The 17,089-nt window shown below is 50.8% G+C and overlaps 1 protein-coding gene across 7 annotated transcripts; it reads left to right on the forward strand.

The window, feature by feature from the left end:
* The first annotated feature begins 1,344 nt into the window (after positions 1-1,344).
* Positions 1,345-12,574, forward strand: pecam1a (platelet and endothelial cell adhesion molecule 1a). Of its 7 annotated transcripts, XM_084678648.1 has the most exons (15): positions 1,345-1,501; positions 3,342-3,635; positions 4,032-4,168; positions 4,366-4,510; positions 4,793-5,053; positions 5,237-5,521; positions 5,895-6,203; positions 6,530-6,811; positions 7,346-7,481; positions 8,198-8,271; positions 9,575-9,628; positions 9,804-9,893; positions 10,748-10,804; positions 11,479-11,501; positions 12,045-12,574. In XM_084678648.1, the coding sequence occupies exons 1-15, from the start codon at positions 1,396-1,398 to the stop codon at positions 12,291-12,293; spliced, it is 2,502 nt and encodes an 833-aa protein (XP_084534774.1). In that variant the 5' UTR covers positions 1,345-1,395; the 3' UTR covers positions 12,294-12,574. The 7 variants fall into 7 exon arrangements, with proteins under 7 accessions (XP_084534774.1, XP_084534779.1, XP_084534778.1 ...); XM_084678647.1 differs by lacking the exon at positions 1,345-1,501 and having other exon boundaries at positions 2,720-3,635; positions 7,346-7,475; XM_084678646.1 differs by lacking the exon at positions 1,345-1,501 and having other exon boundaries at positions 3,092-3,635.
* Positions 12,575-17,089: the final 4,515 nt, after the last annotated feature.

Here is a 17,089-nt window from a genome sequence, read left to right on the forward strand (position 1 = left end):
TAACACTTTAACTACATTATGATGTACTCAATTATCTGATTGTCAGATTGCTTGCTTGCTAGTCCTAATTTCCTATGCACAATACCTGGAATCTGGAAAGAGATATCCGTGAGGGCGACATGTTTTCAATCAATCACTTTATTTATAAAGCACAATTAAACACAACTTCCGTTGACCAATGTGCTATACAGAGTGCTAAATAGGACCACAAAATGATAACAGACACAGACAAACAGAATAACCGCATCAACGTTCATTTTTATAAACAAAAAGGTCCTTAATCTCACCGTCAAAATGGACAAGGAAGATGCTGTTCTAATTTCCAGAGGAAGATTATTCCAAAGTCTTGGAGCAGCAACAAAGAATGCTCTACCTCCTCTAGTCTGAAGTCTCGATCTACGAACTATTAAGAGGCCTAAGTTTACTGATCTCTTGTCGGTCGATGAAAGAAAGCGTGAAGCGCACAATCTGAGTGTAGGGTTAAGAAAGCAATAGCTGGATTACAATTAGCTATTGATAGTAACTTGTTAAAATAACCTGTTCTGGTCATTAAAAGTCACGTTTATAACTTCACAGGAAGTTCTAGACCTGGCTTATTTTTTCACATGAATAATTATCACTGTCGTTTACATAGCCATTATAGCAGTTTGCTATTTAACGTTATGTTATATGAAACTATAGAAATGGTTGTAGTTCAATGACAAGAAAGGTCTGTATTTCTCCAGGCACAGTTTTTACCGGGGCGGACATCGAAGCAAATGGGACTTTGTACAAGGAGTTAAACCCACTCCATGTCGCAGTAGGATGAAACCTTTGGTGTAAATGTGAACGGGAGGAGGAGGAGAGAGACAGGCCTGGCGATCAGCGGCTGTTGCTCTCCTCTTCCTGAGCCGTGAGTACCATCTAGTGGTCAGAGTTCAGTCACGCAACTTTCTTTTTCAAGATCGAGGTGTTCTGTGTTTAAGGAATGAGTGCTTTGCTTGTCCTCCCACCCTCCCCACCATCTCTCTCTCTCTCTCTCTCTCTCTCTCTCTCTCTCTCACACACACACACACACACACATTTAATGTCTTGCTGTTAGCAGAATAAACAAAAGCAGGAGGTTTCTTATCCTGAGGAAGCAACAGGCATTTCCTCACTTCCTGTTTTACTAAACAAGACAAGGTGCTGATGTCCCAGTGAAAAGACGCACCCTCTAAACACACACCTAAACACACGCACGCTCTCCATCCCTCCACCCCTCCATCCCTCCACCCCTCCATCCCTCCATCCCATCCCTGTGAGAGGGACTGCCCCTCCAGCTCTCAGGGTCCATCTGTAGGGTAGGAGTAGCTGTTTCTCTCCCTCTGACCCCCCCTCCCCACACACACATACACACGCTCCGCATCGTGCAGGATGGACAGCAGAGCCGTCTACCTGTCTGTTTGGTCTCAGATATTCTTCACTTTCTTCATGCGTGTCTCTACCTCTCCACACGCAGGGACAGGAGAGAGCCAGACCTGTGAGTAAGACTTTAGATTACATTAGTGCTCTGTGTGGGTTAGGTCACTGTACTCTGCTACTCTGTGACTTTGAGTTCCTGTAAACTGGCATCCCGTGAGTTTGTATTAATTTGTACTTTGTGAATATTAGTTAATAACACACTGATGTTGTGTGAGCAAAGCTAGCATATAATATAATATTTAATATGTTAGCCATGGACAGCTCGAGGAACTCAGAGACAGTTTGAGGCCAGTTAGCGCCTCCCGTTTGTATGATCTGACGAAAGAGGGTTATTTTTACGCTATTTTTACTCAACTGTTCTTCTGGAAGGAAGCGGGAACACCATTGTCTCACCCTGGTGTTCTCACGCAGTTTCTCTGATGGCTTGAAGGTATTTTTAGTGAAGTGCAGCTGGTTGCTGTTTGCATCAGCGTGAGATGGATGAGCGACATACAAGGCTGTGAGGACTGAATGTAACCTTTAAAGGTGCTGTAAAGCAGAACTGAATAGGAGTTTTAAGTTCATCACACCACAGAAGAATGTGTTGTACTCATCCCTAATGTAAATGAAAAAAAACACAGACAAGTATGTCCAATTAGGCTTTGAAATCGTGAGAAAATCAGCAGTCTACTCTGCTTGATACTGGGGGGGGTGTGTCACCTGAAGGAGCTGAAGCTCCGCCCCCTCGCAATAACTAGCTAAATCAATTGCAGATATCAGAACAGACCTACCTGCAGTAGACAGTAGCTACCTACCTGTAGCTAGACAGTTGAGATTGTTAGAGCTGAATTGTAACTGTTCATTTATTAGACACTCATTTCCAAAGCTACACACCAAAGGGGATTTGAACCTGCGACCTCTTGATGTGTAGTCCAATGCCCTACTGCCGAGCGCTGCCCACCGTAAATGGCTGAGTGTGTCTGGTGCAGCGGACCATGCCAGCTCCCCCTGCCCAGCTGGGCTCAGGGCCGGCGTTGTAGAGCCGTCATGGAGGATGCAGGATAAATGGCTGCTTTGTTGGGGCAGCTTAGCTTCAGTGACATTGTTTAGCTGCAGTTTAAGTGTGGGTGAAGGGGTGTGTGTGTGTGTGTGTGTGTGTGTAGATGGTTGCGTGTGTGTGTGTGTGTGTGGATGGTTGTGTGGTGTGTGTGTGTGTGTGTGTAGATGGGTGTGTGTGTGTGTGTGGATGGGTGTGTGTGTGTGTGTGTGTAGATGGTTGTGTGTGTGTGTGTGTGTGTGGATGGGTGTGTGTGTGTGTGTGTGTAGATGGTTGTGTGTGTGTGTGTGTGTGTGGATGGGTGTGTGTGTGTGTGTGTGTGTGTAGATGGTTGTGTGTGTGTGTGTGTGTGTGTGTGTGGATGGGTGTGTGTGTGTGTGCTCCTCCCAGAGGAAGGGAAGGTCAGCTTTCCTTCCTCCTCCCCTGGATGGAGGCCAGAGCCAGACTGCTTCAGCTGCTCTTCACCTGAGAGACAGTGTGTGTGTGTCCATGTTTGTGTGTTTTTCTAATGTTTGTGAATGTTCTCTGTGTGTTTTTCTAATGTTTTTGAATGTTCTCTGTGTGTTTTTCTAATGTTTGTGAATGTTCTCTGTGTGTTTTTCTAATGTTTGTGAATGTTCTCTGTGTGTTTTTCTAATGTTTGTGAATGTTCTCTGTGTGTTTTTCTAATGTTTGTGAATGTTCTCTGTGTGTTTTTCTAATGTTTGTGAATGTTCTCTGTGTGTTTTTCTAATGTTTGTGAATGTTCTCTGTGTGTTTTTTGTGCGTGTGCAGTTACATTTGCGTGTTCCTGTCATGGTTAAGTGTGTTTGTTCTTACTTGTTCTTGTGTTCTAACAATGTGTGTGTGTGTGTGTGTGTAGCATACACCATCAACAGTGTGCACCTCACCCTGCTTCCTTCTGCTGACGTGGTGAGCGGTACCCGTGTGACCTGGCGCTGTGAGGTCAGCGTTAGCCACGGCTCCTCTGGCTCTCTGACGCATCACTTCCTGTTCCTCCGTGACGACGTAGAGGTGTACTCCAAGAACTCCAGCGAGGACAGCGTGTCCTACTTCCTGTCCCCGGCCCGGGCCGCCCACTCAGGCACGTACGAGTGCAGGGTCAAAGTTCACGACAAGAGCAGGACCAGCCAGGCCCTTAAACTCGCCGTCACAGGTATGACACATGCAGGACAGTTCTATGGGTCATGGTTTATCTATGGCGTTTGGCAAGCTCACCCCCATAACCTGACGGCCCCACCAACACCTCTCCACACCCTACCCTCCGCACCCCTACCTCCCTCTACCTCCACCCCTCCACCCCTACCTCCCTCTACCTCCACCCCTCCACCCCTACCTCCACCTTTGCCTCCATCCCTACCTCCACCCCTCAACGCCTACCTCCCCCTGCCTCCACCCCTGCCTCCACCCCTACCTCCACCCCTCAACCCCTACCTACCCCTGCCTCCACCTCTACCTCCACCCCTTAACCCCTATCTCCCCCTGCCTCCACCCCTACCTCCACCCCTACCTCCACCCCTGCCTCCACCCCTGCCTCCACCCCTTCCCCCAGGCCTGCAGACTCCACAGCTGCAGCTGAGTGATGTCCAGCTGTTCCAGGGGGAGGATGTCACGGCCATCTGCAATGCTCCCCAGGAGGAGGGCTCGCTCACCTTCCAGTTCTACCTGGACCATGAGCAACTCAAGACTGTGAGGAGCACTGCACACACACACACTACACACACACACACCACTGCAGACACACACACTACACACACACTACACACTCACACACCTCACACCCCACTGCACACATGCCAGTGTGATTGGAGTCTCTCCAATCAAACTGATCGATCTAGCAGTAACCGGCCCCCGATCAGTCAGTGGTGTCTCCATGCCTCCGTCAGGTGCGTTCCTCCACCACGTCCGCAGAGACTCAGCTGCTGCTCAACCACCATGGGGACAGGGAGCTCTACTGCACCTACACCGTCACCATGGTACCGCAGGCCGGACGGTCCAATCACAGCAACACCGTTGGGGTCTTGGTAAAAGGTGATTGGTTGTTGGGATCTGGGTCGTCAGCCAGGCTAGACAATGGTAGGGTGGAGGAGAAAAAGGGGCGTCTCTCAAACTACACAGGAAACCTGTGTTACTGTAATCAATAGAAGTCTTCCATAATGTGATATATTTTATTACAGTTTTAACAGTGTCCGTACTTTGTTATAACCAGTGAGCTTTGTTAATAATACATCAAGACACACGATCACTGTCGATAATAATTCATTAGTATTTTTGTTCTGCTATGCTTTATTCCACCTGTGGATGCTGTCCTAGTCCTTCTCATCACTCCCATCATGAACGTCCTGCCCTCCAAGACCCTGGTGGAGGGTGACGTGGTGGAGTTTGTATGTAAGGTGGTGAACCCCCCGCCAAACACAGAGGTGTTCCTCACCAAGGACCACAAGGTCCTGAAGAAGGGCCTGACCAGCCTGGTGCACCGCTTCCAGGTGAGGGCCGAGGACTCGGGAAATTACGACTGCAAGGCGGAGATGAGGAACGTGCAGAGAGGGACCTCAGAGACCATCCTCGTCAAGGGTAAGGCTGTTTAGCACTGATTTCAAGTTGGTCGTTCTGCACAGTAAGTCCTAGATGCGGTATATACATGCAAACAAATGCATATTTGTGCCTGAATATATGAACACACCACATGTAGCAGCCTTGACCTTACGTTAATCCTGTCTTGCTTGACACTCAGCTAGTAATGCCTGCCTTCCACAGAGCTTTTCTCCAGGCCAGTCCTCAAGATGGATCCCAAAGAGGTGTTTGAGGGCGAGCGCTTCACCCTCACCTGCTCCGTCTCCCATCTGGCCTCCGACAGGCTCCGCCCCCAGGACGTCCACTTCTCCCTCTTCAAGGAGCAGCGCCCCCTGGAGGCCCCTGGAGGCAGCTACAGCTCCGTGGCCCTACTGTCCAGCAGCGCTGACTACTCCTGCCGGGCCCAGGGGCGGAGCCAGGGGAGCCTCGTCGCCAAGAACAGCACCCACCTCCACCTGGAGGTCAAAGGTGAGCGGAAGCAGGGTTTGTCTCTCGTCGCCTCGTTTGGATTTGTTAGGTCGTCTGTTCTCTAAGGATGTGTCCACGTGTGTGTGGTTATGTACTTACTACATTGTGTTCACTTTTATTAACCTCTTCTCTTCTTCCTCGTTTCCTCCTTCCCCATCCCCCCTCTCTCCCTCCTCAATCCTCCCTCCTTATCCCTCCCTCCCTCTCTCCCTCCTCATCCCTCCCTCCTCATCCCTCCCTCCCTCCTTATCCCTCCCTCCTTATCCCTCCCTCTCTCCCTCCTCATCCCTCCCTCCTCATCCCTCCCTCCTCATCTCTCCCTCCCTCTCTCCCTCCTCATCCCTCCCTCCTCATCCCTCCCTCCCTCCTTCAGTACCTGTGTCCGTGCCCCTGCTGTCAGTGGTGGGGGGCAGTTTGGTTCTGGGTAGGCCCTTCCAGCTGCTTTGCCAGGCCTCCCAGGGCAGCCTCCCTATCACCTACGTCCTGCGGGGGCCCATGGGGGGGGCACTGGGGGGGTCGGAGGTCAAGGTGGTGTCGAGGGGCGGTGAGAGCGCCCTCTTCAACGTCTCGTCCATACAGAAAGCCTCTGACATCAGCAGCTTTGTCTGTCTGGCCAGCAACAACCCTGGGGCCGCCGCCAGAGAGAGCGCGGCCCGCCCGCTCCAACACGCCACCATCATCGGTGAGGCAACTCGGTAACACGCATCGGAAAAATGTAACACGTGCCGTATTTACTATAATATAGGGATATTGTAAACATGCATTAATTGTATGTCGCTTTTGATCAAATCGAAACGAAAACACATTGAATCAGAGAGCTCTGGCTGTGCCTACATGATTAGCAGCTATGACAACATGGATGTACAGTTAAAGTTATTCTGCTGCTGCTCAACAACAACAAACGGAGGTTGCCAAGGTAGCAGAAAGTCGCTAGATTTGTCTTTAGCTAAGGTGAAAAGTTTCTCAAGTCTGTGTATTTAATGTGAACCCTCTGTCCGTCCTCCCCAGAGCCTGTGTCCCTGCCTGTCCTGACGCTGTCCCCTGCCCCCGGCCAGGCGGCGGAGGGGGACCACCTGACCCTCACCTGCTCCGTGCAGCGAGGAACGCCCCCCATCACCTTCACCTGGTTCCACACCACCTCTGCCAAGCCCCTCGCCTTTAGGACAACCAATGAGCTGTCAGGATCCCACGGCATCACAGACCTTGGGCAGAAGCACGCCGGCGGGTATTACTGCGTCAGCGCCAACCCCTCCAACCACAGCCAGCAGAGCGCCATGGTTACCATGGGAGGTGAGGGGAGGGGTCGCTCTGAAACTGCAGTTGCACGCACACACACACACACACACAGGCTGAAATGGGCTGAACCTTGACCCGATGACCTGTAACCCTGTCTGTGGTTGACCTGTAACCCTGTCTGTGGTTGAGCTCTAACCCTGTCTGTGGTTGACCTGTAACCCTGTCTGTGGTTGACCTGTAACCCTGTCTGTGGTTAACCTGTAACCCTGTCTGTGGTTGACCTGTAACCCTGTCTGTGGTTGAGCTCTAACCCTGTCTGTGGTTAACCTATAACCCTGTCTGTGGTTGACTTGTAACCCTGTCTGTGGTTAACCTGTAACCCTGTCTGTGGTTGACCTGTAACCCTGTCTGTGGTTGACCTGTAACCCTGTCTGTGGTTAACCTGTAACCCTGTCTGTGGTTGAGCTCTAACCCTGTCTGTGGTTGAGCTCTAACCCTGTCTGTGGTTGAGCTCTAACCCTGTCTGTGGTTGAGCTCTAACCCTGTCTGTGGTTGAGCTCTAACCCTGTCTGTGGTTGCTGTGTGCAGTGAGCGTGGCAGGCTGGAAGAAGGGGTCGATCGCAGTGGTCTGCGTCCTCCTCACCCTCATCCTCATCCTCATCCTGCTCGCCAAGAAACGGCTTCTCCCTTTCCAGAGGAGGAAGAGGTCAGCTGAACTGTCAGTGTGAGTAGTGAGCCTGGGTGACTCTCTGACTTTATACCTCCCTGTAGCTCTGCCTCCATATCTCCCTGTAGATATCTCCCTGTAGCTCTGCCTCCATATCTCCATGTAGATATCTCCCTGTAGCTCTGCCTCCATATCTCCCTGTAGATATCTCCCTGTAGCTCTGCCTCCATATCTCCCTGTAGATATCTCCCTGTAGCTCTGCCTCCATATCTCCCTGTAGATATCTCCCTGTAGCTCTGCCTCCATATCTCCCTGTAGATATCTCCCTGTAGCTCTGCCTCCATATCTCCATGTAGATATCTCCCTGTAGCTCTGCCTCCATATCTCCCTGTAGATATCTCCCTGTAGCTCTGCCTCCATATCTCCATGTAGATATCTCCCTGTAGCTCTGCCTCCATATCTCCCTGTAGATATCTCCCTGTAGCTCTGCCTCCATATCTCCCTGTAGATATCTCCCTGTGGATCTGCCTCTATACCTCCCTGTAGCTCTGCCTCTCTATATCTCCCTGTAACTTTGTGTCCCTGTAACTATGTGTTTCAACCAGCTAATTCTTCAGATGGATAAGGTTGGAAGGCAGGCCTACCAGAGAGCATCTCTCCAGCTCAGGCCCACAGTCAGATCACATACCATGTCTCAGCCAATGGAATGTGTTCAAAAGTGCTTCCTGTTAGAATTGTGTGTTGATTGTCATCTCATTTCCTGTCCTGCTCAGGAAACCGGCTGGTACCAAAACAGATGAGGAGGGGGCAGAGGTCACCTTAGGCTTACTCAACGAAGCTGCCAATGGTAAAGTCTAATGTTATTATTATTATTTTATATTTTTACTACAGTATGTGGGGACTGTACCTCACCCTACTGCCCTTCTGTCTCCTGTCATGTACCTAATGCTATACATGGCATGTTTATTTAAATGCTACATAAATGGATACGTTCCTTTTCCTTTACGAACGCACAATCAAATCAGATCAAGAACTCGCCTGAATGTGTACTGTTACTTTACCGGCAACATTTCCCGCGACCTACATGTAAGCTGCTGTGTGTCTCTGTGTGTCTGTCTCTGTGTGTCTGTGTCTGTGTCTCTGTGTCTCTGTGTGTCTCTGTGTCTCTGTGTGTCTGTGTCTGTGTCTCTGTGTCTGTGTCTCTGTGTCTCTGTGTCTCTGTGTGTCTGTGTCTCTGTGTGTCTCTGTGTCTCTGTGTGTCTGTGCCTGTGTCTCTGTGTTTCTGTGTCTCTGTGTGTCTGTGTCTCTGTGTGTCTGTGTCTGTGTCTCTGTGTCTGTGTCTCTGTGTCTCTGTGTCTCTGTGTGTCTCTGTGCCTGTGTCTCTGTGTCTCTGTGTCTCTGTGTCTCTGTGTCTGTGTGTCTCTGTCTCTGTGTCTCTGTGTCTCTGTGTCTGTGTGTCTCTGTCTCTGTGTCTCTGTGTCTGTGTCTCTGTGTCTCTGTCTCTGTGTCTCTGTGTCTGTGTGTCTCTGTGTCTCTGTGTCTCTGTGTCTCTGTGTCTCTGTGTCTGTGTCTCTGTGTCTCTGTGTGTCTGTGTCTCTGTGTCTGTGTGTCTCTGTCTCTGTGTCTCTGTGTCTCTGTGTCTCTGTGTCTCTGTGTGTCTGTGCCTGTGTCTCTGTGTCTCTGTGTCTCTGTCTCTGTGTCTCTGTGTCTGTGTGTCTCTGTGTCTCTGTGTGTCTGTGTCTCTGTGTCTCTGTCTCTGTGTCTCTGTGTCTGTGTCTCTGTGTCTCTGTGTCTCTGTGTGTCTCTGTGTCTCTGTGTGTCTGTGTCTCTGTGTCTCTGTGTGTCTGTGTCTCTGTGTCTCTGTGCCTGTGTCTCTGTGTCTCTGTGTCTCTGTGTCTCTGTGTCTCTGTGTCTCTGTGTCTCTGTGTGTCTGTGTCTGTGTCTCTGTGTCTCTGTGTGTCTGTGTCTCTGTGCCTGTGTCTCTGTGTCTCTGTGTCTCTGTGTGTCTGTGTGTCTATGTGTCTCTGTGTCTCTGTGTCTCTGTGTCTCTGTGTCTCTGTGTCTCTGTGTCTCTGTGTCTGTGTGTCTGTGTCTCTGTGTCTCTGTGTCTGTGTGTCTCTGTGTCTGTGTCTCTGTGTCTCTGTGCTCAGTCACTCCAGGGGTTATGGGGAGGAGCGTCTGGAGTGAACATGTCTCAGGATCAGGTCAGTTTAACAGCCGTAGCTTACATCCTTGTCTGAACTAACTCCAAATCTATCTATTTAGTTATTGTTTATTATCATAGTGTATGTTTGTTTGCGTGTCTGTGAATGTGTGTGTGTGTGTGTGTACGTGTACGTGTGTGTGTGTGTGTATGTACGTGTGTGTGTGTGTGTGTAGAGTCAGATGAGCCGAGCCATGAAGAGCGGTCAGAGGCAGGACAGACTCAGTACACTGAGATCCTGCCCCCACCTGCCAACCCTGACAGAGGTGAGGACACCTGAGGAGGAGGAGGGGGGGAGGGGGAGGAGGGGGAGGGGGAGGAGGAGGAGAGGGGGAGGAGGAGGAGGAGGGGGAGGAGGAGGAGGAGGAGGAGGAGGAGGGGGAGGAGGAGGAGGAGAGGGAGGGGGAGGAGGAGGAGGAGGAGGAGGAGGAGGAGGAGGAGGAGAGGGAGGGGGAGGAGGAGGAGGTGGAGAGGGAGGAGGAGGAGGTGGAGAGGGAGGGGGAGGAGGAGAGGGAGGGGGAGGAGGAGGAGGAGGAGGAGGAGGAGGAGGAGGAGGAGGAGGAGGAGGGGGAGGAGGGGGAGGGGGAGGAGGAGGAGGAGGAGGAGGAGGAGGAGAGGGAGGGGGAGGAGGAGGAGAGGGAGGGGGAGGAGGAGGAGGTGGAGAGGGAGGGGGAGGAGGAGAGGGAGGGGGAGGAGGAGGAGGAGGAGGAGGAGGAGGGGGAGGAGGGGGAGGAGGAGGAGGAGGAGGAGGAGGAGGAGGAGGAGGAGAGGGAGGGGGAGGAGGAGGAGGAGGAGGTGGAGAGGGAGGAGGAGGAGGTGGAGAGGGAGGGGGAGGAGAGGGAGGAGGAGGAGGTGGAGAGGGAGGTGGAGAGGGAGGGGGAGGAGGAGGAGGGAGGAGGGGGAGGAGGGGGAGGGGGGGGAGGGCAGATGATGATGATAGATGACTTCTTCAGGTGTCATGTGTGTCTGGACCAACACAGCACACAGACACAGTGTGTTTATCAAAGAGGATGTGTGTGTGAAAGCTGTGTGTTCCTCCCCAGCTCCTGTGAAGCCAGGAACAGACACAGTGTGTTTATCATAGAGGATGTGTGTGTGAAAGCTGTGTGTTCCTCCCCAGCTCCTGTGAAGCCAGGAACAGACACAGTGTACAGCCAGGTGCAGGGCTCCGTGCAAGGTAACAGAAACATCCTCTTCCTGCTTCTAGTCCAGTAACACCCAGCCACTCAGATGACAGACCCCGCCTTTCTCAGGAAGGGGGCCACAGACTCTTGACGTAAAATGTAAACACTTTAAGCATTGTCTCAAAGAGAATGTGCCATTAAAGTAGCTCACTCAGCACAGCAAGGTGTTCACTTCCTGTTCGCGTCCAAGTCAACTTCCTGTTTCAACAATAGCGGCCAAACGGAGGCCCCATTCGTCAAGCTTTTAACCCCTAACAGAAGGGGACTGTTCCATTGTGTGATAACCCAGGGAAAAATAGCCTGCTCATCATCCACTATGACCATTGTGAAGCTTGTGACCTTCTCCTTCCAAATGTTAATACATGTGCGCATGCATGGTAGCATCCCAGGGGAACAGAGAATACAATTATGGGTGGTGTCTTGGCCTTGTTAGACTGGAGCACCCAGCCTGTACACTTACAGAAAGAGTTTTGAAAGGTTGATAAATATTTTCACAAAAAGGTTTTGAAAGGTAAATAGCAACAAAACGTTTCCAAAGCTTTAAAACATGTTTTCAAAAAAGGTTTCAATAGGTTGAAAGATTTTTTGAAAAAAAACAGGAGGAGCAGGCCAGTTCTTTACTCACCAGCTCCTTAGTTTCCTGAGTTTGTCCTGTTTGTTTTTGCAGGTGTCTCAGAACAGGCTGACGGAGTGAGTAGGGAACCATGCATGCCTTACACACACACACACACACCTCTCACACACACATGCACACCTCACACACACACACACACACATACCTCACACCTCACACACACACAACTCTCACACACACACACACTTACACACACACCTCTCACACACCTCTCACACACACACACACACACCTCTCACACACAGCACACGCATATGCACACACACACATTACACACAGTACACTCATTGTACACACAATGGCTGACAGAACCTTGTATTGTCTTAGAGGGACCCCTTATGGAGAGAAGGTGTCTCCCATTGTCAGAAAGTTCTGGAGTCTGTCTGTCCTGCCTGGTTCACAGTCCCTCCGGAGGGGACCCTGGTGTCAGTGCAGAGAGAGACAGAGAGAGAGAGAGACAGAGAGAGAGAGACATGAGCAGTGGGGACAACAATCTCATTATCTTTCACTGTCTCTTTCTCTCTCTCTCTCTCTCTCTCTCTCTCTCTCTCTCTCTCTCTGCCTCTCTCTTTTTCTCCCACTTTCTCCCCCTCCTACAGGCTTCTCAGCAGGGTTCAGTGGAGTACGCCCAACTAAACCACAATGACAACCGTGACCATGACGACTACGTAGAACACTGCAGCGTCAACATTCACAGTGACCGCAGCGACCACAATGATCCAGAAGACCACGGGAACCACTTCAATAACGGTAGCCATGGCAACCTCAACGGCAACTGTGACCATGCCGACCACAACAATTGCGCTGATAATGGTGACTATGGCGACCGTGGTGATTGTAATGAATAGAACGCCAGATGAACACCTGATAATGACACAGATTCTAGACTTGTCGGTTGTACTGTAAAAATATCTCAGAACACACCAGGAATATTTATTCTCTAACTTATTCAGCTCTTCGACCAGCCTGAGCTGTTACTCCACACACTACTTTATTAGTAATTCTGCGTTTTTAAACAGGAAACACGTTTTGTATCTTTCTTTTTTTTTACACCTTTTTTTAAATGTCCGTGCAGACTCACCTGGTAGTGTTCTGTTGTGATATCCTAATAAAGACAGCATGCTCTGTGTCTGTGTCTGTCTCACTGTCTGAGTGCTGCTGCTCTGTGTCTGTCTCACTGTCTGAGTGCTGCTGCTCCGTGTCTGTCTCACTGTCTGAGTGCTGCTGCTCTGTGTCTGTCTCACTGCTGAGTGCTGCTGCTCCGTGTCTGTCTCACTGTCTGAGTGCTGCTGCTCTGTGTCTGTCTCACTGTCTGAGTGCTGCTGCTCTGTGTCTGTCTCACTGTCTGAGTGCTGCTGGTCTGTGTCTGTCTCACTGTCTGAGTGCTGCTGCTCCGTGTCTGTCTCACTGTCTGAGTGCTGCTGCTCTGTGTCTGTCTCACTGTCTGAGTGCTGCTGCTCTGTGTCTGTCTCACTGTCTGAGTGCTGCTGCTCCGTGTCTGTCTCACTGTCTGAGTGCTGCTGCTCTGTGTCTGTCTCACTGTCTGAGTGCTGCTGCTCCGTGTCTGTCTCACTGTCTGAGTGCTGCTGCTCTGTGTCTGTCTCACTGTCTGAGTGCTGCTGCTCTGTGTCTGTCTCACTGTCTGAGTGCTGCTGCTCTGCGTCTGTCTCACTGTCTGAGTGCTGCTGCTGGGAACAGGATCCAGGGGTGTGTGAGCAGTCCCAGAGGAAGAGAAACACACACACACTGACGTACACACACACACACACACAGTGACACACACTGACGTACACACACACACACAGTGACACACACTGACGCAAAGACTCATAAGGCTAGAAAATGTCTGCAGAACATATGATATAGTAATAGGATCTGAACTGTAACAGTATTGTAGGTGGATCCACTCAGGAGTCAAGCACAAGTCTAACCAAGTACCGAGGCTGCAGTGTTGCCAGTGTCCACTAGGGGGGCCCCTTCTGACGGTCCCAAAATGGAAGCTGATCCAGTCCACCAGGCATCCCTGTCAGAAGAGCCAGTATTACACTGTTGTCATAGCATCAAGTCTTTGTTAGAGGGTGATTCCATCCCCCCATTAAACTGCACACGGGGGCTGGGGATGTTCACAAAGCAGAAATTCAGAAAATACACACACACGCAAACACACACATGCTTTCGACAGTAGGCTTACGAGTGGCTGGTTGTGACAGGAAGCAGAGAGGGTCGAGGCTGCAGGCTGGGGAACTTGAACCTCAGATGTCACTGACAGCCTACCACCAGCTTAGCTGCCATCATCTCCCCCCCCCCCCCCCCACACACACATACACACACATTCACTCACATTCACACACACACCTATAGGAGCTGCTGTTTCTCTTCATGATACAGGCATGATGAGCTCGGGTTGAGACTGGAGCTCAGTGTGTGTACGTGAGAGAATGTGAGGGCGGGCGTGAAGGGGCTTAACATGTTTCGGGAAAATAAAAGCCAGCCCAGCCCTGCTCCTTTCAGGACCTCAGTGCCAACTGTCTAGGTTTCTGCCTGTCTAAAATAGGTTTCTGCCTGTCTAAAATATCCATACGATGACATCACACAGTCTTACTATAAAGGGTGTCCCGGTCAGCTAATTAATCATGTGACCAAGCAGCAGCTCGACTTGAGCCCAGCACATGAGGTGCATTTGGTTTGAACTCCCCAGATTGATAAAAGCAAAGAAACAATCACGAAAGTCATTCAGTGAATCAAATCAAATGCGTCTCAGCTGCCTCTGACCTACACTTAGGTTGACTCGAGGGACTGGAGACTTGTGTAAACACTAACTCTGGCCATGAGGGAGGAGAAGAAGTTGTTAACACCGTATTAATACTCCCAGTGCTGCAGGAGCAGGGTGCAGTCTGGGTAATGTTATGGGGGGGAAATGTGATAGGCTGGCTGTAGGTCATCCAGGGAGTGTGGCTAAATATGAAAAGTCCCTCCTAAAGTCCAGATGAGATCTTCTGTAACTGGACCCAGAGACCTGGCTTCCTGGTCTGGTGGAGCACGATGGAACTGGTTAGCTTCCTGGTCTGGTGGAGCACGATGGAACTGGTTAGCTTCCTGGTCTGGTGGAGCACGATGGAACTGGTTAGCTTTCTGGTCTGGTGCAGACGTCTTTCTCCCAGGCTCCTTCGGGGTGTCTCTCTTCTCCTACACTCCTCTCCTGTCTCCTTCTTATCTCCTGTCTCCTCTCATATGGAGTTCCTCTCCTGTCAGTGATCCTGTGTTCAGGACCCTGTCAGTGATCCTGTGTTCAGGACCCTGTCAGTGATCCTGTGTTCAGGACCCTGTCAGTGATCCTGTGTTCAGGACCCTGTCAGTGATCCTGTGTTCAGGACCCTGTCAGTGATCCTGTGACCAGGATTCTTTGCTGTTCATGGTCTCACTCTTGCTGCATTCTCTGTGGTCAAGTGATGTTCAAGACCCCTGGCATCCTGTTACACAATATCAGCATTCCTGGGCCTACACACAGGCACACATACACTGGGGGTTACACACACACTGATCATGGCTAGTAGAGTCCCTCTCTACAGAGACAAGGCTCCGCGCGCTAGCAGAAGCCTGTTTTTCCGTCCGTCATCACACATCACTAAACCTTAACCCTTTAAACCACTCTCAAGAAGTGTACGGGGAACATTTCATAAACACTTTGTTTAACATAGTTTAAATGGAAGGTGTTTGGCAGCTTGATGAATAGCCCTGTTAGATCATCTTTGGCGATACTGGCAAGCTAAGGAGACAGTATCTTACAGAGTAAGAGAGAGAGAGCGAGAGAGACAGAGTGTGAGAGAGAGACAGATAGTGTCAGAGAGAGAGAGAGAGACAGAGAGAGAGAGACAGTGATCCATGTGTATTGACCCCATCAGTAAGGTTTCAGTTGTAGTCAGGTGGACTGAACACTGTGTCCTGTCTCTGGGTGGCGGCTGCGTGTGTCCGTGTCTCGTCCACAGAACCCGACACCCCTCTTGCCGTGTCAGGTGCAGGATTCCTGCTCTGCCATTGGCTTCGCTGCTAAAAGTGGTGTGTTGACCCCTGTGAAATGCATTCTGGGAATATCCTGTCTTTCACTTTGCCTTATGGGGGAAATGTGGTGTGTGTGTGTGCCATGCACAGTGGTGAGGTAATCGTTACAGGGAACGTCTATCTCTGAAACCTCCGGGTGGCAGTATGAACACTGGACAGTAATCATGCCTGGTTTAGACATTCCGTTAAAAAAGATCTATTGATATTCTCTTCTAAAGGTGTGGTAGACTGTGGTGATCGCTATCATTAATCATGAAGTGGACAGATACGCATAAACACACACGTTATTTTCCTCAGTACAGGACGTGTGTTGGCTACTGTACAAGTTCATCCCTGTCAACAGGTCATCATTGCTTACATAACACCTCATTTACCATCCAAAACCAACGATAAGAACGGTTCATATTCCCTTCATGATACATAAGAAGGTAAATGGGGAGAATGGATCCTGTATGATGGGACATGGTTGAACTCGTGTGCGTTCGACACCCCGGGCACCATGTTGAGTTTCGGTGTGTGTCACCATCAGGACCTATGAGGGATTGTCGGCCTATCCTGAGACTGACACACACACACACAAACCATGATGCTGACGCACACACACGCTACCAGACCTCAGCAAGACAGCTTTTCCAGGTGTGTGTCTCATTAGGATATCTGAGCTTGGCAAGGTAGGAGTCTTCTTTCAGTCCTCCTGGTGAGGCATGTGATGTTTCCCCACCTCGGTGTCGCCTGGTTTCCCTGAAGAGTGGAGCTGGCAGACTCCTGGCTGGAGACACTGGGGCAAGCTCCTCATGCTGCTGTTGCATTCTGGGATAGCCCAGCCTCCATCTGGGGTTTTGTTTACATGATGTAACTGGTTCAGCAGTCAACTGATCTTCTCTCAATCCCTTCTCCTTTTCCTCCATCGCTCCCCTCTATTCCTCTATCCCTGCACCTCTGCCTCCGTGCCTCCAGGGGGCATGTCTCCAGAGCCGAGCCCAGCACAGTGAGAGCGGAAGTGGGGCAAAGAGGAACTAAAGCCTGGAGATGGAGGGGGACCAGGGGGTGTAGGGGCTGGCTGGTGAATACACATAGTCTGATGCAGAGTGCTTGTTATGACAAGGGTCCACAGGGGGAGGAGAAGGAGGAGGAGGAGAAGGAGGAGGAGGAGGAGGAGGAGGAAGCAGAGGAGGAGGAGGAAGCAGAGGAGGAGGAGGAGGAGGGAGAAGGAGGAGGAGGAGGAAGCAGAGGAGGAGGAGGAGGAGGAGGAAGAGGAGGAAGCAGAGGAGGAGGAGGAGGAGGAGGGAGGAGATGGTGTGGCATCCACACCATTGTTCACTGTGCCACCTCTGGTTTAAGTTCAGGTCCGACCATTACCTGGGCTCTGCCTCCACCTACTCATCCCATCACACTGACACATAAACACACACACAGTACACATAAACATATATACACACACACACCACTACACACAGACACCCATCTTACTTCCTGCTAGTAACCTTCAGAAAGCTCACCCCCTGTCCATGCCATTGGCTGACAGCTGCCAACCAGGATCAGGGCCAAGCCAAATCACCCCCCCCCCCCCCTCTGGTGTAATCAA

The sequence above is a fragment of the Hypomesus nipponensis genome, chromosome 17, assembly GCF_054491055.1.
Source record: "Hypomesus nipponensis isolate SF chromosome 17, ASM5449105v1, whole genome shotgun sequence".
Lineage (NCBI taxonomy): Eukaryota > Metazoa > Chordata > Actinopteri > Osmeriformes > Osmeridae > Hypomesus > Hypomesus nipponensis.